Source organism: Papaver somniferum, chromosome 8 (assembly GCF_003573695.1).
Source record: "Papaver somniferum cultivar HN1 chromosome 8, ASM357369v1, whole genome shotgun sequence".
Lineage (NCBI taxonomy): Eukaryota > Viridiplantae > Streptophyta > Magnoliopsida > Ranunculales > Papaveraceae > Papaver > Papaver somniferum.
In genome coordinates this window covers 17,910,510-17,933,774 of record NC_039365.1, presented here as the reverse complement: position 1 = coordinate 17,933,774, position 23,265 = coordinate 17,910,510, and the positions used below count along the sequence as shown (strand labels likewise).

General features: G+C 40.6%; 2 protein-coding genes across 2 annotated transcripts; one reads left to right on the top strand and one right to left on the bottom strand.

Annotated features, from left to right (window-relative positions):
• Positions 1-13,854: 13,854 nt before the first annotated feature.
• Positions 13,855-15,554, top strand: LOC113305194. The gene is made up of 3 exons (XM_026554282.1): positions 13,855-14,532; positions 14,882-14,925; positions 15,014-15,554. Exons 1-3 carry the CDS (start codon positions 13,855-13,857, stop codon positions 15,552-15,554), a joined length of 1,263 nt encoding a protein of 420 aa, XP_026410067.1.
• A 547-nt stretch (positions 15,555-16,101) lies between these two features.
• On the bottom strand, positions 16,102-22,839 carry LOC113304415 (nucleolar protein 10-like). The gene is made up of 15 exons (XM_026553520.1): positions 22,572-22,839; positions 22,280-22,470; positions 21,532-21,632; positions 20,346-20,436; positions 20,093-20,151; positions 19,869-19,989; positions 19,507-19,575; positions 19,097-19,149; positions 18,842-18,950; positions 18,342-18,512; positions 18,047-18,205; positions 17,798-17,890; positions 17,449-17,631; positions 16,869-17,074; positions 16,102-16,789 (listed from the first exon to the last, which is right to left on the bottom strand). The coding sequence occupies exons 1-15, from the start codon at positions 22,699-22,701 to the stop codon at positions 16,390-16,392; spliced, it is 2,136 nt and encodes a 711-aa protein (XP_026409305.1). The 5' UTR covers positions 22,702-22,839; the 3' UTR covers positions 16,102-16,389.
• Positions 22,840-23,265: the final 426 nt, after the last annotated feature.

Below are 23,265 nucleotides of genomic sequence, written 5' to 3'. Positions count from 1 at the left end.
GCGCCATACCATGCCGTCCTTCCCTTTGTGGCTACTAAAATGAAGGCGTGCGATGATCAACGAACACCCTTCCATCTTAGATGCAAATCTTAGCCGTCCAAAGTCGCCAAACAACACATGGTAACCTTTGGCCCAACGCCAAAACCCTAGTTTGGCCGCGCCTAAACCACGCCAAGGCATGCCGACCATGCCACATGTGCCAGTGGCATGCCGCGCCATCCACCTTGCCGCGCATAAGCCATGCCATGCCGGCCTTCCCTTCACGGCTGCCGAAACGAAGGCATGCGACAATCAACTGCCACCCTTCCATCTTAGATGCAAATCTCAGCCGTCCAAGGTCACCAACCAACACATGGTAACCTTGGGCCAAACGCCAAAATCCTAGTTTGGTCGCGCCTAAACCACGTCAAAGCATGCCGACCATGCCACATGTTCCAATGGCATGCCGCGCCATCCACCTTGCCGCGCCTAAGCCATGCCATGTCGGCCTTCCCTTCACGGCTGCCAAAACAAAAGCGTGCGACAGTCAACGGCCACCCTTCCATCTTAGATGCAAATCTCAACTGTCCAAGGTCACCAACCAACACATGGTAACCTTTTGCACAAAGCCAAAACCCTAGTTTTGGTCACGCCCAAACCGCGCCAAGGCATACCGGCCATGCCACATGTGCCAATGGCATGTCAGCCACCTTGTTGCGCCATACCATGCCGGCCTTCCCTATTCGGTTACCAAAACAAAGGTGTGCGACAATCAACGGCCACCCTTCCGTCTGAGATGTAAATCTCATCCGTCCAAGGTCACCAACCAACACATGGTAACCTTTGGCCCAACGCCAAAACCCTAGTTTAGGTCATGCCCAAACTGCGCCAAGGAATGTCGGCCATGCCATATGTGCCAATGGCATGCCAGTTACCTTGTCGCGCCATACCATGTCGTCCTTCCCTACGCGGTTACCAAAACAATGGATGGCGACGATCAACGGCCATCCTTCCATCTAAGATGCAATTCTTAGCCGTCCAAGGTCGCCAACCAACGCATGGTAACCTTTGGCCCAACGCAAAAACCTTTGTTTTGGCCACACCCAAACCGCGCCAAGGCATGCCAGCCATGCCACACGTGCCAATGGCATTCCAACCACCTTTCCGCGCCATAGCATGACGGCCTTCCTTATGCGGCTACCAGAACACAATCTTGCGAAGATCAACGGCTACTTTTCCATCTAAGATGCAGATCTTAGCCGTCCAAGGTTACCAGCTAACGCATGGAAACCTTTGACCCGACGCCAAGCCCTAGTTTGGTCGCGCCCAAACAAAGCCAAAACCCTAACTTTTGGTCGCGCCTAAACTAGGCCATATTAAAGCTGTATCGGCCATGCTTTCATGCCACTGGCTACCAAACTAATGGTTGCAATAATCAACGGCTACCCTTCCTCTCAAGATGCAAAATCTTGACCGTCGAAGGTCACCACTGAGCCGGCAAGTCTCCCAAGCTCAACTTTTTTAACAACAACATGCTACATGTTTTCCACGAAAACACTCGAGACATCAACACATGTCACAAACTGGGGGATGCTCATTGGGTATGGGTTTGGAGGTTTACAGCGTGCGGCGTACACTACGCCCGTTATAAGACAGTGTCATAAGGATGAGGCGGTTAGTAAATACAGGGAGTAATGGTGAAACACTTTCTTTTATGGAACATCAATTCCAGGCGGTACCGGTTACCACCTCCTCCCATTTACTCATCCGTTTTCCATTTCTTACGAGACCAGAGTACGTTTCACTTCGACTTGTATAAATAGGTCTTACCTATTTCCACCGAACAACAAATTCAGGTCAAGAGGATAAACACTCAGAAAATATTTGCTAGCTTTCCATCTGTTAGCTTCCCACTTTCTGATACAAGTCGTGAAACTACTACTCTTCCAGAGACAACTATTCTGGTCTCAACACTATCTTCGCTTCCCTCCCCAAAACCACCCCTTCTCCTTCACTTTGTGACCAAAGCAAGTCTGGAACGGCCATTTCTTGGTTTAGGCCGGATTTGTACAGATTGATCTCTCGAATCTAAAGTACTCCCTTGCAGTACATTGTTTAGGGTTTAAACTCGTTTCTCACCCACACACCCGAAATTACCAAAATCAGCAGAAATCGTTTTCACTCTCAAATAATTGGCGACCACAGTGGGAGATTGATATTTCAGTTACAATGTTAACTTTCAATACTCGATCTCATATTTCAACCCAGACGTCAGGACGGTAGAATCCAAACGACCCGCCCAGGGATCGACGGCTCAGTTACCAGACGGCCCGGTTACCAGTCATGACACGACAGGGGATGACTGGGGACTTTCCACAGTCACGGCGATGCTTCCCACAAAACTCGTTCTTACACCCGGGAGATTCCTTTTCATCAGGATATCCGAAAAACCGAGTAAGTCTTGCTAGAAAAAATACATGGTCTACTACTTCAAATCTTCACGGGGGAGATAAAAAACTGATAGCCATATTTTCCCCGTGTTTCATGCTTTCTACTATCGCACAACATTCACAATTCCATGACTTCCCTGGGGTACTCATACCACTTATATTCATAACCAAAAACATCAATATTCTAAAACAGTTCATTCCAAATAATAATCCAAAACCCTCAGGGGTAATACTTGTCTATCAACCCAAAAATCCAGAAAATCAAAACCATAAACCAAGCGCTTTGTTTTCCTTTCAAAAAAAAAACAGTCACCTACCCGTACGTGCCTACTTTGCATAATAATGATTACCTGTCAATATTCATGAGGTAGCCGACGTTACTACGGTGATATTCGAAGAGGAATTGTTTATGACGAAGTGTTTCTACAAGTCTATGAAAGTCATACCCACGGATAGGGTTTACACCAGTTCAGAAGAACAATATTTCTACAGATTTATGGAAGGAATACCTATGGCTAGGGTTTCCACCAACACAAGAAAACAAATTGAAAGAGAAACGCTGGAGTACATCGCTGGAATATGCTTTCCCACTTTATTACTACCGCGCTACCGCTAACACCAGGACGTCAGAACAATGATACGAGATAAAAAGGAGATCCAACCCCTTTCATACGCATAACACTTTTGGAATTTGAATAAGGAAATGATTTCCTATTTGATCTACGTATGGAAAGAGGCAATTGGGCCCGCAAAAACAAATCCGTGCCACGCCAAGCCAGTGTCGTGCCAAGCCAACAGTCTGTGCCATACCAAATCCAAGCCAACGTCCACGCCAAGCTAGCGCCCATTCCAAGCCGATCCAGCGCTAACAACTTGCATCTTTCTAGCGCCAGCAGCTTGCATCCTTCCAGCGCTAACATCTTGCATCTTTACATCAGCTTGCATCTTTCCAGCGCCAGCAGCTTGCATCCTTTCCAGCGCTAACAGCTTGCATCTTCCCTGCGCCAGCAGCTTGCATCCTTCCAGCGTTTCTCTTGAACGCCCAGTAGAAGAGAATCAGCAATCTAATTTCATTACACGAAAAGATCAGGAACGACAAGCTAAGAAAAATCAGCACCCCCCCTGAGTTCACAAAGACTCTTTTCCTTGTTAGGAGATGCATGATTTCTGGGGACTTCGCCCGCAAAATCGTGCAGTCTATGATGAAACATTTATGTGAGATTCTATACTTCCCCAAGGCGCAACGTCAAGGCATATTTGCAGCCCTCAACCGCACTGCATCAGGGAAGCAGCTGTTTCCAACCAGAGAAGCTGTTCCCAAACCCCAACCTCTCCTGGAAAGCACGATTGATAGATGAAACTGTGGACTCCTAACCATTGTTCACTTGAAGGGTGTCCAGTTTGACAGCACACTGATTAATGCAGACGCTCCGCTTCAACATCCTCCAGCAGCGACTCCGCTTCAACGATCACTCCAATATCCGCTCCGCTTCAACACTCGCTCCAGCAACCGCTCCGATTCAGCGTTCTCTCCATAAGATTTTCCAGGATCCGAAGACGAGGCTTCAGCGTTTGGCTTCTTAAGTTTCAACATCTCTCCAAGAGCCGAAGCTGCTTCAACGACGCTTCTTCCTGCAAAGGGTCGTACCACCATGCTCCCCATGTCAAGGATCATGATCAGAGCCAACCAATCTTCTCAGTCATGGACAGTTTGCTCGCTTACGCATCCATGCAATCCTTTTACTTCCACGGATACCCGTACAACTCCATCCGATCCTTTTACTTCCACGGATGCCCATACAATTCCAGCCAACCTACTTTGTTACCACGAAAATGTAGTTCTTCTAATTACATCTGCTACCAAGAATTGTTTCCGCACATTTTTTGATACCAGCCAGAGCTTCACCACAACAGCAATCACTACAAAGATGGAAACATGTAAACTATACTTGAGGACTGAGGATATACACAGAATCCCTTCACTATCAAAGCTCAGAAGACACAGTCAACCAAAAGGCCATATCCGCAACAAGGTCATCTACTCTTCAAGGTGCAACGCATGAATATCATCACCTCTCTGTCTAGAAGACGCATTTAACACTTGCCGCGGAGGATCCCAATCCTGCTCAGAGGAAAACAACTTCAGAAACTGAAGAAAAATGCGACTGCGGACTTCTCTTCGCAGTCCATCGACGACCATCAAAGACTCATGAGATAACTCCAGAGACGCGACTGAAACATTTTCTTGAAGAAACAGAGGGAGCCATGATAAACAACATAACTCTCCCATTCCTACATCTTCGCTATCCAGAATATTTCTTCCATGCGATATTCTGAGCATCCCAGCGTCATATCCAGAAGAGTACGATAAGCTTGTATCAAATCACGTGGACGTGGATTCAAGACGATGCAATGAAAATAGGATACACATGGGGACTACCAGCATGAGATGCTTTCACTCCCCTCAACCAGGTTATTTTTGATTTCAACATCATCACTGTCGAAGTTTCACGAGCCGCAGGAATTTCTCAACACGAAGTCGTACATGTACACCGAAGACTTCAAGAGCACTCTACAAAGATACATTCAAATATTCATCCATGCCATCGGATCAAACCGAAGTATAACTGGGGACTTCTTACCACATCTCATTCCATACGATAGTCCAAGATTCAGAAGATGGTTCGAAGGATGTCGCTTGGAACAAAGTCCTGGAAGACTTGATAGCAGCACATCGGCAACGGAACGTCTCCCTATTTCATCCGGGGGCACCAGAAGTTTTAGAACAGACAAGCATTCATAGAACATCATCATCACGATCAGAAGGTTCAGGCACTGAACAACCTAAAGCCGAGGATGGATCGACACCGCAACCACAATCTCCAAGACTAACCCTGACATGATCGTTTCCGAGCATATATTAAATCCATCCGTCCCAAGAATGCAATGGAGTTTGGTAAATTTTGGAATCCACTGGAGAGACACTGCAGACGAAAGCGCGGATACAAACGAGCAACAGAAAACAGAAGAAGGTCAATACCTCTTTTCTTACAGTTTTCTAGAGTTTTGCACAGAATAAAGTTCCCTTCTTTCTCTATGAAAGGGAACAGATGACTCTGCGCGACTATGCTACCCCGGGCCCGCAACATCCCTCCTGAATTCTTCCTGAGTTTCACTGTCGGGCCGTTTTCACCTCCTAAACGAGCTCAAAACCTAAATATTCCCTTGTAAGGAGATAGGAAATTCTTTCCGGTAATATGGAGGGGCGGACCGTCTAAATCCGAGAATTCTACAACGATTTTAGTAAGGAGCGCTAATTAGGGTTTCGACATCCCAAACCCTCATTTCGACAAAGTTTCCATGCGCCATCACTACCATTTGATAACCGAAGTTCTAGCATCATCACCATCGTTTGGTAGCCAAAGTTCTGAAACCATTTTACACCATTCTGCGGACTGAAGACAGTTTCCACCATTCCGCTGACCGAATCCAGTTTCCTCCATTCCAAGCCGACCAACGCCTGCGGCTCCCATTTCAAGCCAACCAACGCCTGCGGCTCCCATTCCAAGCCGACAATCTACATCTCACCACTTCACGGTCTAGCCAGCAACACCACAAGTAAAATCTATGCAAGGCCGCCAACACGAGAATCACAAACTCTCCTTACCTCTTGAAAAAGGTTAGTCGGGTCTTCTTGACCATCTTTTCACGACTTGTCATTTCGATTTTGTCCTCGCGCTGTCACCATCTTATGCTTACCTCGCAACAATGCTCCTGTTCCGAGCTAAGAAGGTGACTTAATGTTGATGGTGGTTTTTAGCTTAGGGTCAAAATCGTAAAACTGTACATCTGACATGACGTCACTATGACCATTAGCACATTTATTGAATCAATCAGCATGCCTAAGTAAGAATTACCGGGGTACCCTTTTTTTTTACATGGGTCATGTTACACGGAACAACCTTTAACACTGACTGACATCATCTATTCCAAACCCTAATTCTCATGCTACCGCGCTAAGGCATGCCAACCATGTCAGCCACACCACTGTGCCAATGGCATACGATGCCATCCGCACCTCCGCGCTAAGGCATTCCAACCATGCCATCCGCACCACTGCCAATGGCATGCCATGCCAGCCGCTCCTCCGCGCCAAGGCATGCCAACCATGCCAGCCGCACCACATGTGCCAATGGCATGCCAACCACCTTGTTGCGCCATACCATGCCGTCCTTCCCTATGCGGCCACCAAAACGAAGGCGTGCGATGTTCAACGGCCACCCTTCCATCTTAGTTTCAAATCTTAGACGTTCAACGTGGCCAAACAACGCATGGTAACATTTGTCCCAAACCCTAGTTTTGGCCACAACAAACCGCGCCAAGGCATGCCATGCCACATGTGCCAATGGCATGCCAACCACCTTGTCGTGCCATACCATGCCGGCCTTCCCTATGCGGCTACCAAAACGAAAGCGTGCAATGATCAACGGCCACCCATTTATCTTAGATGCAAATCTTAGCCGTCCAAGGTCGCCAAAAAACGCATGGTAACCTTTGTCCCAAACCCTAGTTTTTGGCCACGCCAAACCGCGCTGAGGCATGCCATGCCACATGTGCCAATGGCATGCCAACCACCTTGCTGCACCATACCATGCCGTCCTTCCCTATGCGGCCACCAAAATGAAGGCATGCGATGATCAACGGCCACCTTTCCATCTTAGATGCAAATCTTAGCCGTCCAAGGTCGCCAAACAACGCATGGTAACCTTTGGCCACACCAAACCGCGCCAAGACATTCCATGCCACATGTGCCAATGGCATGCCAACCACCTTGCCGCGCCATACCATGCCGGCCTTCCCTATGCGGCTACCAAAACGAAGGCGTGCGATGATCAACGGCCACCCTTCCATCTTAGATGCAAATCTTAGCCGTCCAAGGCCGCCAAACAACGGATGGTAACCTTTGGCCCAAACCCTAGTTTTGGCCACGCCAAACCGCGCCAAGGCATGCCATGCCAGATGTGCCAATGGCATGCCAACCACCTTGCCGCGCCATACCATGCCGGCCTTCCCTTTGTGGCTACTAAAACGAAGGCGTGCGATGATCAACGAACACCCTTCCATCTTAGATGCAAATCTTAGCCGTCCAAGGTCGCCAAACAATGCATGGTAACCTTTGGCCCAACGCCAAAACCCTAGTTTGGCCGCGCCTAAACCACGCCAGGCATGCCGACCATGCCACATGTGCCAATGGCATGCCGCGTCATCCACCTTCTCGCGCCTAAGACATGCCATGCCGTCCTTCCATTCACGGATGCCAAAACGAAGGCGTGCGACAATCAACGGCCACCCTTCCATCTTAGATGCAAATCTCAGCCGTCCAAGGTCACCAACCAACACATGGTAACCTTTGGCCCAAATCCAAAACCCTAGTTTTGGTCACGCCCAAACCGCGACAAGGCATACCGGACATGCCACATGTGCCAATGGCATGCCATCCACCTTGCCGCGCCATACCATTCCGGCCTTCCCTATGCGGTTACCAAAACAAAGGTGTTCGACAATCAACGACCACCCTTCCATCTTAGATGCAAATCTCAGCCGTCCAAGGTCACCAACCAACACATGGTTACCTTTGGCCCAACGCCAAAACCCTAGTTTTGGTCACGCCCAAACCACGCCAAGTCATGCTGGCCATGCCACATGTGCCAATGGCATGCCAGCCACCTTGTCGCGCCATACCATGTCGGCCTTCCCTATGCGGTTACCAAAACAAAGGTTGGCGACGATCAACGGTCATCCTTCCATCTAAGATGCAAATCTTAGACGTCCAAGGTCGCCAACCAACGCATGGTATCCTTTGGCCCAACGCCAAAACCTTTGTTTTGGCCACGCCCAAACCGCGCCAAGGCATGCCAGCCATGCCACATGTGCCAATGGCATGCCAACCACCTTGCCGCGCCATACCATGCCAGCCTTCCCTATGCGGCTACCAAAACAAAGGCTTGCGAAGATCAACGACCACTTTTCCATCTAAGATGCAAATCTTAGCCGTCCAAGGTTACTAGCTAACGTATGGCAACCTTTGGAACGACGTCAAGCCCTAGTTTGGTCGCGCCCAAACAAAGCCAAAACCCTAACTTTCGGCCGCGCCTAAACTAGGCCATATTAAAGCAGTACTGGCCATGCTTTCATGCCACTGGCTACCAAACGAAAGGTTGCAATAATCAACGGCTACCCTTCCTCTCAAGATGCAAAATCTTGACCGTCGAAGGTCACCACTGAGCCGGCAAGTCTCCCAAGCTCAACTTGCCTGACAACAACATGCTACATGTTTTCCACGAAAACACTCGAGACATCAACACATGTCACAAACTGGGGGATGCTCATTGGGTATGGGTTTGGAGGTTTACAGCGTGCGGCGTACGCCCGTTATATGACAGTGTCATAAGGATGAGGAGGTTAGTAAATACAGGGAGTAATGGTTAAACGCTTTCTTTTATGGAACATCAATTTCAGGCGTTACCGGTTACCACCTCCTCCCATTTACTCATCCGTTTTCCATTTCTTACGAGACCAGAGTACGTTTCACTTCGACTTGTATAAATAGGTCTTACCTATTTCCACCGAGCAACAAGTCCAGGTCAGGAGGATACAACACTCAGAAAATATTTGCTAGCTTTCCATCTATTCGCTTCCCACTTTCTGATACAAGTCGTGAAACAACTACTCTTCCATAATCAACTATTCTGGTCTCAACACTCTCTTCGCTTCCCTCCCCAAAACCAACCCTTCTCCTTCACTTTGTGACCGAAGCAAATATGGAACGACCATTTCTTGGTTTAGGTCGGATTTGTACAGATTGATCTCTCGAATCTAAAGTACTCCCTTGCAGTATATTGTTTAGGATTTAAACTCGTTTCTCACCCACACACACGAAATTACCAAAATCAGCAGAAATCGTTTTCACCCTCAAAGAAAAGGCAAGGCAACTGAGAACAAAAGAGAGGTAGATTACCCACATAATACAAACACCAAAAAAAGCTCTGCAAATCGGGCGACACTGAGTCGACTCAGTCTCTAAAATTTCTATGAGTTTTCAATCTCTTTGAAGCCTATTTCTTTTAGATTTCTCCTTCAATCCTAATCTTATGTTTCAATGTTTTGATTCCACTTTCATTATTGGTTTTTCTTTTTTTTTAACAGACTTAATGGTGTCTATATGAGCAATTATTATCATTTTCAATCTTTTCTCAGACCTAAAATGCTTTTCTTCTTTTTGAAGTTTATTACTGTTTTGCTAATGGATTTTTAATCTTTTTGCAGGGACATCTTACCAATCACCATAGGAAGCTTCCATTATTGGGCTTTTGTTTTGATTAATCTCTTTCAGTCAACAATATTGTTGCAGCCAAGCTCCGATTTGATATCATCTCCGACAGCAGTTTTGCAAGCCATCAATCAAAGAATGGTTATTATCAGTATGAACCAGTATTGCAGTTTAGATTATTTATATAATCACAATGTAGAAGGTGAGTTGATTTTCTACGATTTAACATTGTGTGAACCAGAATTTTAATTTTCAAAATTCAATGATTCCCCCTATAGATCAGCGTAATTTTTGGGTCTCTAGCTATCCTCTAAATATTTCCGAGTTGACTGTAATCCACTTCAATTCCAATATTCGGTATATTTTTTCTTCGAATATATCCTTTCCTTTTTTCCTCTTCATAGTTATAACAATCTAACTATTTTCAGTTATAAATTATTCGATTTTCTCCTTTATATTGAGCTGCAAACAAAGTCTTTTCTCATATTACCTTCTTTTGGAACTCCATTAAGAGAATTAAAACCTAGAGCAATGGCTTCATCTTCAAACACACAAGTTTCTTTTCTCACTTCACAAATGAATGAAGCTCGTATCCGTGACTTCAACCTACATAATCTTAGGAAAGTTGTGGGTTCAACAAGGGTCATATCAGTTGCAAAAGAAGAATGGAAAAACACCTTAATTGGCAAACTGCATTCAAAAGATCCGGTGGAAACAAATACTGTAAGGAAAGAAGTCAATATTCTTTGGAAGCAATATCGAATCAAAAATATGAGAGGTCTGGATAAAAATATTTATCTCTTTCAGTTCACATCCAATGAAGTAGTAGAAGTAATTCTCAAAAGAGGTCCTTGGAATGTTCAAAAGAGTCATATCACTCTTGTTAAATACAATCCTTCAATTGCTGTAAAGGATCATGATTTTTCTCACCGGGAGTGGAATATGCAATTCAAAAATACTTGAACATCATGCAGTACATGTCATTGATGAAGCTTTGGTATAATTGGGTCCTAAATATGGACAAAACCTGATAATTGTCGTCCAAATTCTGGCACTGTTATAACTGCAAGGGTTAAGATTGACCTAAAAAATCCTATGTACAGGGGAGGATGGTGGAACACTGCAGCTGGTGGAGTTACATGGGTTCGGTATCACTGGGAGAGACAGCCACACCTTCTTTGTAATCATTGTTTCACAGTAGAGCATAATGATGAAGAATGTGAAAATACTGAGCTGGATCTAAAGATTAGGAGATACACTAATGAAGAATATATCAGTTACTTCCATAACTTAGCAAGGCATTATGGTGTGGAAATAATTGAGGATTTGGACCAATTGATGCAACAAATCTGTGAAGCAAGTTGTAAACAGCTGGAGGAACAAGAGAAGGCAGAGAAACTAGCAGAAGCAAGGAAAGCAAAACGATCTAGAAGTGATGATGATACTGAAACTGAAAGTAACATTGGTCACAATAATGGTTCTACTGATAAAATAGATAATTTTGATGACATAGAGCATGATTTGGCTGAGGAAGGAGATCAACCTGCAAGAGCGAACTCTCATGGTATGGTAGAGGCCTCTGCTGTTGTGGTAATATTCTCAACAAACCTTAACTTTCTGCATAATTTTCAACTTTTGATTTCTAAAATTTCTTTAAATATGAAGATCTTATCTTGGAATGTTCAAGCCCTAGCCAAAAAATTCATTAAAGATCAATTATTTGTTCTAGTTAAGAAACAATCCCCTGATTTTCTATTTCTTATAGAAACTAAAGTAGACAGTGACAGAATGGTTTCTCTAGAAATTTCCCTAGGCTACTGTAATCATGTTAATATTAATGGAGTTGGTCTTGCTGGAGGTTTAATTCTCATGTGGAAGGATGGCATCTTTTATGATATTCAACATATCTCCAATAATATGATACATGTCATCACTAGAATAAATTCTAGTAAACCAGAAGTTCTCATAACCTTCGTGTATGGCTCCACTTATTTTGATAAAAATAAAGAGCAATGGGATTTTCTGATGAATACTAGTGAAAATATTTCGCAACCCTGGTTAGTTCTAGGTGATCTAAACTTTCATCTCCATGACGTTTCTGAGGCTTCTAATTATTCTACTGAGGATAGATATGTGCAGGAAAAAATGAACAATTGTGGTCTTATGGATATTTTCTATACAGGTAAGAATTTTACCTGGACTAGCAATAGTTTTGGAACTAGTAGTAGGAAATCTAGAATTTACATGGCCTTAGGTAATAGTTATTGGTTCAGTTGTATTTCTCAATCCAAGATTTTACAATTAGTTCAAGCTGGCTCTGATCACTGCCCCATCATGCTAGTCCCAAAGGAAATGGATAGTAACTCTTGGAGACCTTTTAAGTTTTTTGCTATGTGGATGAAACATTTTTCTTTTAAAAATCAACTTCAGATTGCTTAGAATACTAGTATTAATGGATTTGCTGCTTTTAATTTGAGCAATAAACAAAAAAGAACTAGGAAAAGATTGTCTCATTGGAATAAAGTTGAGTTTGGAAACATTGATAGGAATATTAATAATCTACAAGCTCAACTTGAAACTATTCAGAATGATATGTCTTATAATTCTCAGCATGATAATATTGTTGCTATCACTAAGAAACTTGATGATTGGCTTAATATTAAGGAAGATTTCTATAAGCAAAAATCTGGTGATTCTTTTATTACTGAAATGGATCATAATACCAAATATTTTCACACTCTAGCTAATAGAAGAACGTGTAGGAAAAATATTGATTGTCTTTGTGATACTAATGGTGTTTGGTATAGTGATTTTAAAGATATTGCTAATTTACTTGTGGATCATTTTGCTCAGGTTAGTAAAACCAATGTACCAGTGTTACTGACATTACTTTTGATATTCTTCCTACCATTATTATTGCTCAAGATAATAGCAATTTGACTAGAATTCCTACTATGGATGAAATTCACCAAACAATCAAACATATGAGTGCTTGGAGTTCCCCAGGGCCTGATAGGTTTCAGGCAGGCTTTTATCAATATAATTGGGAGATAGTTGGTAAGGATACTTCTACTGTTGTTCAGAGTTTCTTTGAAACAGGTTATATGTCTAAGGAGTTTAATAAAACCTATCTTAGTTTGATTCCTAAAACTAATAATGCTAAGATCCCAATGGATTTTAGACCAATAGGTTTGTGCAACACAGTTTATAAAGTCATACCTAAGATTATTGTTGATAGAATTAAACCCTACTTAAAGCATCTTATATCTCCTTATCAAGCTGCTTTTGTCCCAGGTAGAGATATTCATGATAACATTATTGTTGCTCAAGAGATGATACATACCATGAAACATAAAGAGGGTCATAGTGGAACAATAGCCTTAAAACTTGACCTTTCTAAGGCCTTTGATAGAATTGAATGGAATTTCCTTCTAGGTGTTCTTAAGAAATTTGGTTTTGATGTTACTTTTGTGGTTTCATAGAACAATGTATATCCACTACAACTATTTATGTGCTTCTGAATGGTTCTTCCACTCAAAGTTTCTCTCCAACTAGAGGTATTAGACAGGGTGATCCTCTTTCACCCTATCTCTTCATTATTTGTATGAAATTCTTATCTAGATTTCTCTTAAATGTTGAGACTAATCACTTAATTTCAGGTGTAAAAGCAGCTAGGAATGCACCAGGTATCACTCGTCTTATGTTTGCTGATGATATTTTGATTTTTACTAAGGCAGATATGCACAATATAGAGGGTATCATGGGTGTTCTTGACTATTTTAGCAATGTTTCTGGACAGATGCTCAACCTAAACAAATCTAGTGTTTACTTTAGTCATAACATTCCTCCAAGTTATAGAAATTTTCTATCAAGAGAACTTAGAATGACTGAAATGACTGACACTGATAAATACATGGGTGTGATTTTGTTAATTGGTAGGGATAAAACCAAGGATTTTAAACCTCTTATTAAATCTTTTGGAACTAGACTAAAGTTTTGGAAATGCAAGACAATGAATCACTCTGCTAGAACAACTATGGTTAAACATGTTTTGAATGCTTTGCCTACTTATCAAATGGGGTGCTTTAGAAAACTATGATAGATCAGATGGACTCCATCCAAAAACACTTTTGGTGGGGACATAGTGATAATAAGGGCCTTTGTTTGATAGGATGGAACAAGCTACATGTTCCAAAGGCTCTTGGTGGCCTTGGTATTAGGAACCTTGAACACTTCAATACAGCTTTGTTAACTAAGGTTGCTTGGAAAGCCTGTAATAATGATAACTTTTTATGTATGCAGATTGTTAGAGCCAAATATGGTAAGAATGGTAATTTACTTCACCTAGATAAATTAAAAGAGGATTGCTCTTGGCTTTGGAGGAGTATATACTCCGACATTGAAGTTGTGCAACAATATTCCAAATGGATTGTTCAATGTGGCACAAAAATTAAAATCTGGCTAGACAATTGGATTATTGGTCTTAATAGTCCACCTGTTCCAACTGTGAGACTTTCTAGCTTTGTTTCTTCCACATTTGTTTGGGATTTATTCTACCCTGGTATTAGAGTTTGGAATGAACAAATTATTAGTGCTATCTTTGATGTAGAAACTTCTAATGCCATTCTCAGTATGTATGTTCCTGATACAGGGGAGGATTATCTAATCTGGAAACTAGATAGGAGAGGTAAGTTTTCTGTGAAAAGTGCATATAATGCACTATCTGCTGAAGATGTTAATAATACTATCATAGGTGACACTATACCTACAGAGGTTTGGAAAAAACTTTGGCACTTTAAAGTTCCTCATAGAGTCCAATTATTTATTTGGAAATGCCTGAAAAATATTATGCATGTTAGGGGAACATTAGCTTTTTATAAGGCTGACATAGATTCTCAATGTAGTTTTTGCAGCAGCAACACTGAAACTATTAGTCATCTACTGGTGGAATGCTCTTATGCTAGAGCAGTTTGGAATGCTTTAAATGTGAATATTTCAGATGTTATACAAAACTTTAACTCCATATAGGATTGGATTATATCTTGGTTTTATTCTAACACAGATGAAGGAAATAATAGTTTTCTCATGACTGATTCTATTGTCATCAAACTTATGTGTGCAGTTTGGTACATATGGAAGGATAGATGCAGTTGGATTTTCCAGACTGTAAAACCAAATGTTCATAGTACTCTTACTAGAATCTATAACCTAATGTTCATAGTACCCAATGTGAATTTGTTTCTGTCTCATCTAGTGTTTCTAGCAGCAGGCGTATTCTTCCTAAAATTTGGTTTCCACCGGATACAGGCTATATTAAAGTCAACATTGATGCTTCTTATGTTTATGAAACAAGAAAGGGTAGCATTGGACTAATAGTTCGTGATCATGCATGGCATGCTCTAGCGGTGAAAGGTTTTAACTTGGAAGAAGAAATTGAATCTGAGGTTGGAGCAGAACATTTTGAATGTAAAGCCTTGATCAAAGCTGTAGAATGGATAGAAGAATATGGATTCAATAAAGTGATAATTGAGACGGACTGCGAGAACTTGGTGAACTCTATACATATGGAAGACCCACAAGTGCAATGGATCAATCATCACCTTTTTCTTTCAATTAAAAACAAATTTTCAATTCATGAATTCTGGTTTTGCAAGTTAGTTAATAGATTAAGTAATAGTGTGGCTCATGAGTTAGCAAGAAAAGCTAGACTTGAAGCTAGTAGTTTCTCTTTTGTTTCGAATTTTCCTCCAGACATTGTTAAGTGGATTGAGTATGTTCTCTCTGGAAGAGTTTAATCAATAAAATCTTCTGTTAGTATCAAAAAAAAAAGGTGCTGAAGGGAAAAAGTTTATTTTGTAAGCAACAAAATCTTTTATTGCCTCATTTAGCTTACATGATATTGGATATACTTTGTTCCATCCTGGTTAATTGGTTTCGAGGTTTTACGTGGAAATGCTAGATCAAACTGATAAACCAAGTGAAATAATTTTTTTGGCCTCGTATAAGTTTTCTTTTCATAATTTTAATGTTTTATCACGTAGTTTTGTCTAGTTCTTAGATTTTGGATTGGTTGAGGTAATTCATTGACCTTTGTTTTACCCCGGAATCCAATTCCATTGCATCATTGGACAATGCAATGGAAATCTATCATTTTGGAGGGAATTGGATTCCTAGGAATTAAAATTCCCAATTATATAGAGTTCATTTGCCCCGTTCGGTTCAAGGAATTGGACGCATTCCCTAGGAATTGGATTCCAAGGAATACAATTCCTTGAAACAAACGGGCTGTAAAAGTGTAAACCAACAGCTTAAAACTAAGAAACTTGAGGATATTGAGAATACAACAAGATGACGAATTTCATTCTAGAATAAATATTGTGTTAAGATTATGCTCTGAGCAGTTAAATCTTGTTACTGTGTCCAACTTGACTTACATATAGATACCAAATCAATAATGCTACACCAGAAATTTGACAAGAGCCTGCTGATTTTTCTTCTTTACCATATAAAATTTGACCTGATAGTGAGGACTTTCCCATTCAGAATATCACTTCATCTGCATCTCTGGTTCACTGAGTGCAGTATGAACAATCAAGTTGACAAGGTGTGTATTATTGAGGTGAGGCGAAGTTAGCCACCCCTCCTTCCTCCTCTGCCTCTACTCTTTCCACGAAACCCTCCTCCCCCTCCTCTCCCTCTGCCACGTCCACCACCTCTACCACGCCCTCCCCGACCTCTTCCTCTACCTCCGGAGTCTGATCTATCTGACTGAAAACCCAAGGACTGGATTCCCCTTCTCTTTCCTTCTCGTTCTTCCTCTTTATCTTCCTTGTACTTTGCAGAGCTTCTAGAAATGAAGGAGATTTCACGTGACCCACCTGGTCCCAGCTTCACATCCCTAGAAGAATGTGAACTGTGATGGTCCGGAAGAGCTGCTACTCTCTCGCCAATAGGAAGTATATCATCATTCGCAAGTGAACGATTATCGACAAATGCAGTTGCATGACGTTCGTCCTTCGCTTCATACAGCCTACAAGCAAAACAGATCAACTATAAATTGTCGCCACAAACCAGAACCAGCTGTGAACTTAAACATATGAATAGCTTACCTGGGTAACCGTGCTTTCTTTCTTTTTCCTTTGTGTAACTCATCATCCGATGATTCTGCTGCTTCTGATGAATCAGAATCACTTGATCTCAAATCCTCATCAACTGGTACAAAATGTTCCTCAACTAATTGTTGGGGCTTCCTCTTGCTAGAAGGCATTGGATGGAGAGATAGATACTCTTGGGATTGCTCCTCAACTTCGAAATCCTGAACATACCCAAGTCCATTGTTACTCTAAAAGACTTGTGACACAAAAGGTTAGGATAGAACAGGCCGACTGTATTTACACCACTGATAAATGCCTAGTCGTTTTTTTTCTAACAGAGTGAGATAAACAAACTATGGTCAACAGACATGGAATATTAGGTGGTATACTAACAGGTTGTAGTGGTATTAGTAGTGGCATACGAACTGTGCCTTATACCCATGACAGCATAAGTGTCTAGAAAGAGATATACTGCTATTGTTCAACCACCAAGAAACTGATGTTGTTACTTGGTCTATGAGTGTCACATAAACATGAGAAACAACAACAAATATATATTTAGGCTAAAAACCCCGAGGACTCATTGCCAAGGTACCTTATTTTCGAACATCTGATTAAAACGATCATCCTTCATGATCTCAGCGCCTAGTCCCTTCTTTCTCTTCTTCTTTTTATCTGCACCATCATCAACTTCCACATTGTCTTCTTCAGCTTCTCCGTCCAAAAGAAATTTCTTAGCAAGTTTTGGATTCACTTTGGGCAATCTTGGTAGTTTCTTCTGCAGAATGAAAAAAAAGTGTTCGATAAATCGTAGGCATGAGCTGTAGAAACACAAAAATTTCTCCACTGGAAATGGAACAGTTACTTCCAAATGGACCTAGAGTGCAAAAATTAACAAAAAAGCTTGTAGTAATTATACAATTCTGAAAATTAAAAGATCTTACTGTTATCCGAGATCCACGTTGTTCCTCCAACTTCTTCTTTTTATGCTCCTCTATGTATTCTTTATACTCGAAAGGATTGGCCAAAGATTTTGCCTGCAATAATAGATTATATGAACATAATGACCAAAAGCAAAGCCAAATCACAAGAGGCTGATCTTTTAAGTATTGTAGGAGTCAAGAGAACCAAATAACCTTGAGCTATCTTCTTGTCCCAGTTTCAAAAGATATATCTTTAATGACCATTCATACCTTTTTATATAGCCGGTAATCAATAAAGTAGCCATGCATATAGGCTCGTAGAAGATTAGTCCCAATCAAATTTGTCAAGTTCAAGCGCTCGAGTTCTTCCGAAGTCAAAAATTTAAAATCATCATATATAGTCGCCTGTGGATTTTCCTCTAGCTCTTCCTGCAATCACAAAATTTACAAAAGTTTTATTTTTAAATGTAGAAAATTTAGAATCAACAAACCTAATGATACCACAAATGATAAGACTATATTTTTTAATTGGAAGTTGACCAATAAAAGATAGAGAGCAACACACCGTTAAATGTTCCAGGTATGAGCACCACTTAGGGGCAGGTCCTAAGGCAGGTGTGAAATAACACGGTATCTGCATACCATCTAGAGCCAATAACATCAGACCGCTCTTGTCGAATACACATATATCATTGATAGTTCCACCTGTTGGTTCTATGCTGGTAATATTATCTCCCTGGAAGCATGTATAGAAATTGTTAGATGACACATAGTATTTTGTTTAAGAAGGAAACAAAATAGAGGGACTCCTTTCAGTCATCCAATTAAGATTCACAAGGATTAGCACTTCATGCCGACTAAAGAGGTCTTTGTGTTTTGCTTGAAACAAAATGTGCTGAAAAGGGAGGGAATCCTAATCAGCCACATTAAGATAGTGATATGTACCACCTCAAGTACAGAAAGATAACTTTGCAAAAGGTTTTATTTAAGGGTTCCTGTGAACATAGTCTCAAATCTTGTCATCTATTATGTGATTTAGTAAGATTTAGAATTAAAACCACTTACTGTCTCTGGATCCCAGATCCTAACTATATGGCTATCCGTGGTGATCAACTTTGTTCCTTCTGAGTTAAGGGTCTGGTGCCATTTAATGTCTAGTATAGGACTTCCATACCTGCCGAAAATGAAGCCAATTGGAAGAGATATTACCAATTATGCAAAAAAGATAAAGCAGAACAGTACATGATTGTTGCCAAACATGGCAGGCCTCTATAATGATGAACTGAAGTTCCCATACAGGCATACCACAAAATTACTCACATATGATCCTTAACTCTAGTTGGGTGTGAAGAGCGCAAATCATACACCAATACCTGCACATCCAATGGCAAGAATAGAACGTCACTGGAATGAGGGATAGTAAAAGAATGAACTGAAATTGCGATAATTAGATCTCCGGATTAGAACTCAAAAGACGTGGCACTAATCTACTTGTCTATTGCATCAAATCATTCATAACCACAATAACGGTACTGCAAAGTTGATTAATCCCTGTATAAATAAGTGAATCCGTGAAAGAAATATGATTAACCATATCCAATTCTTTTCTTAAGTAACAAACGAGTATGCTAGCAACTATATTTATAATTGAATACCAATTTCACCCAATTTCGCATATATATCCCTGTGAAGCTTATTAAGAAAAATTGTCAGAATGACGTTAGTTGTACCTTCCCGTCACTGGTCCCAACAGCCATTTGATAACCTCCATCTCCATCAAATTGTAGCGCAGTCACCTCCTAAAAAATCAACCCAGAAAGTTAGTAGACCATTTCAAACAGATTAACTCAGACTGCATGAAGAAACTGATAGCCAGATGCGACAATACACCTTATACTGTACCAGAAAGATAAGTGTTTTACATTTATTTATTTCCAAGGTACATTACAATCGCTAGCACATAACATGGTCTGGTCAGTGTTTATTATAACTAGTATATGCTATCTAACTCCACAACATTAGTTTTCAGGTAGGGAATCATAGAAGTATTTTCGTTACACCCTAAAGTAGTTGAAAAAATTCAGGTACAAACCTGATTAGTATCACCAGCATGTTCGGCAGAATTAATCCTACCAACTGAAGATTTCGTTCTAAAGTCAAAGCATTCCACTGCACCATCATCTCCTCCACAAGCGATCAAACCATGAAGCTTACTGAAGTAGAAAAGCAAAATTGCATCAGCAGTAAGGCTTTGAAGAAAAATGACAATTAGTGAAGGCCATATACACACTACTAAAATATTAACATCACCACTACCTTCGAGTAACTACATTTAGAGCTGGAGACCGAGTGCTTAGTGAGGACAGAAAACGCCCCTAAAAAGTTTACAAGGGTGGTGTCAGCACTAAAGAAGCCGAAAATTACCCAGTCAGATAAATAAGTCTTAACTGATATGCATCTCCAAAAATTGCAGAAAAGAAATGTTTTTTTTTTCTTGGGTCTTAACTCCTAACGCCATTTATTAGTCAGGCCACGGAAGTTAAAATAATGAAAAAGTTTGGTGTAAAACCTGTTCCAGATTAATTCTGTATAGCTCTGGGGAAGAAGCAGCACATAGCAAATCACAAGACCAGGGATCATAAGCCAAATCTCTTCCCATCCTGTTAAAAGACAAGTATATGATCAAATGGTATAAACAAACAGCCGAGTTTTCAAACAACGTCTGACAAAAGAGAGAGCTGAGGTTTTAAAATGCATTTATATGGCGAACGGTGTATCCTTTGAAAAGCACATACACCTCAACTCCTAAGACAAAAGAAACAGCTAAATATGTAGAAATGGCTGAAATATTTGCGAACTTAATATAATGTCATCACTTACAAAAAAAGAAAACAAATAATATAATGTCATAAGTTACAAAAAAAGAAAACAAATACTTCATAAGAAAACAACTTAACACAAGAAATATATCTATTCAGCACTTGAACCTCTTAACACCCCATCATGTTTAAGAACAACTCGGAGACATGAAATTCCAAGCCAACAACAAAATTTAGAGGAGAATTCAGGGTTGAAGGTGTATGCCTTTAAGAGGCAGAAAAAAGCATACAAGGTGAGGCATAATTGGTCCGCCTCAACCGGTATTTTAGAACCATAAACAGAAGTAACAATAGAAATTGGGTCCCATTTCCAAACTAAAGGTATAATCTTGTGTGTGGTGCATAAAATATTTGGAACTCAACCTAAGAAATTAGCGAAGGGTGAGAAATTTTTATTGAGCACTCGAATACTGAACAACAGATCCAGAAGATGGACCATTCATCGTGAACCCTTAAATAGGACGTCCACAAAGTTATCCCAAGTCCGATACAGAAGCTGCATCTTAGGGTTTAGCGTTCGAGACATGATATATGCCTGGTGCCACAAACTGGTGCTTCTAACAATGTCTTTCCCGATTATCCGTATAAAACCCATATGGACCCTAGTAGTCTCTCAAGGGATGTTCCTATAATAGATACTTCAACTAGTTAGCAACTAACATTTCCTGCTCCTTCATTTACAACTAGTCAATATTAGTAGTAGGCAAAACTTAACTTACCTGCTCTAATCAATTAATGCATTAATGCCAACAGAAAGAAACTTTTCAAGATTTTGAAGAGTTAAGAAAGCTCACGGGTTCAACCATTCATGTTAATACTGAGTTAGGATAAAGATAGTGGCAAATAAAAAAATCTGCAAAAGGGAGGACATGGCACCTTGGAACCCGCAAACTGAAGTGACTTCCATATTTCGCATGTAGGTTAATCGACCGGTCAGCACATAGGAATGCCATCTTGGAATAGTCATCCGACAATATCTGTTTCAGCAGCAACAGCGTTATTGCTTTTAATACAATCAATCTCTGACTAAGACACGTAAAACATCGATCTAGGAAAATGTACAGCCGAAACATTTAAATAAACAACTCAAAAGGAAGCAAAAAGACAGAGAATCATTCATGAAGAACATTAAAATGACGCTCGTTCAACACAAATTATGAAATTACACAAATCTTTTTTACTTGGTGGCTAAAGGGTATGCCGGCGAATGACCTAGGTGCTGCCATTAAATCTTTTACATCTTCATTTAGTAACATTCTATAACCATAAAGATCAGACAGAAATACACAGAAAAATTCATCCTTTCACGATCAATGCACATAAGGTCTGATGCACACCGCAAGATAAATAGAAACAACTTCTAGAAAGCACTTCATTTTGCGGATACATCCGACATACCCATTTGTGAAGTAGGCTGTGTTGCACGTAAACTGAGAAACTAGCAACTTCTTTTCGTGAATCATAACTCAATATTCAACTAGTTTTTTCCTTACAAATTTACTAGACGACCACATAAATTCATTCCACATCTTCTCTAAAGCATTACACAATAATGCGCCAAACAACCAAACTTCTATAAACTGAAAAAGACCAATTTCTGAATGACAAGGAAATAAAATCATACCTCAAAATCAACAATTTCTGAAATCAAATGCCTTTCGAACTTCAACGCCATCTCTCTTAGCTCATATACTTTAACTTGTGGTGGATAAATACCAGATGCAATAAGAAATTCTCCATCTGGGCTAACTTTAATTCTTGTTGTTGCAGTCTCAAACCTCAAATCTTGTACTAATTCAACTCTTTGCTGGTAATCTTATAATCACACAATTCATCAAACAAATAAAAAATCAATAAATTGTTATTTTTTAAATAAAAACAACAAATTACAAAATAAGATAAGAATTCAAAGCTACCTGTATCTTTCCGAAGAGCTCTGATTTTCTTAGGATCAAGCCAAGTAGCATTTGAACGTTGTCCTGTGATGTAATAAGTTCTGCAGCCATTTATGGAGGTAGACTTGAGATTACCTCCTTGATTAGCCATGACTGAACCAAAACCCTAATCAGCAATCGAATCAAATAATTGTTTGTTCTTCAATGGAACATAATAATCTAGTCTAGGGCATAACACAGGGAACAGAGAACTGCTGCAGAAGTTTTATTTAGGGTTTAACTACTGCTATAGAAGATGTTTTGGGGTTTTGTTGGTGACGGTTTGGCATAAACGGGCTGGACTTTGATGCATTACTCTTACCCAGGCCCACAAAAAAGGTTTGCAAACAACTTCTATGCCACACAAAAACATGAAGAAAAAAAGCCGCACAAGTCGGAAACAAAACAATTTTCCTTCGTTGTTGTTAGTAGTTATTCTCAATTTTTTGCTTCTGAAAATTGGAAAATTACTTATTTAGGGTGTATCAGAAGCAGAAGTTAATTACAGAAATCACAAGTAAAAATAATTTGCATTATAATAGAATTTTTTTTTGCGTATATAAGCCAATCTTAAATTTTGTTTCGGACCTAACTTCAGACTTTTTAGTTTTTAAAAGTTGAAAAGACACTTACGAGAATGCATCTAAACACCCTCCAAATTTTACATTGTACAAGT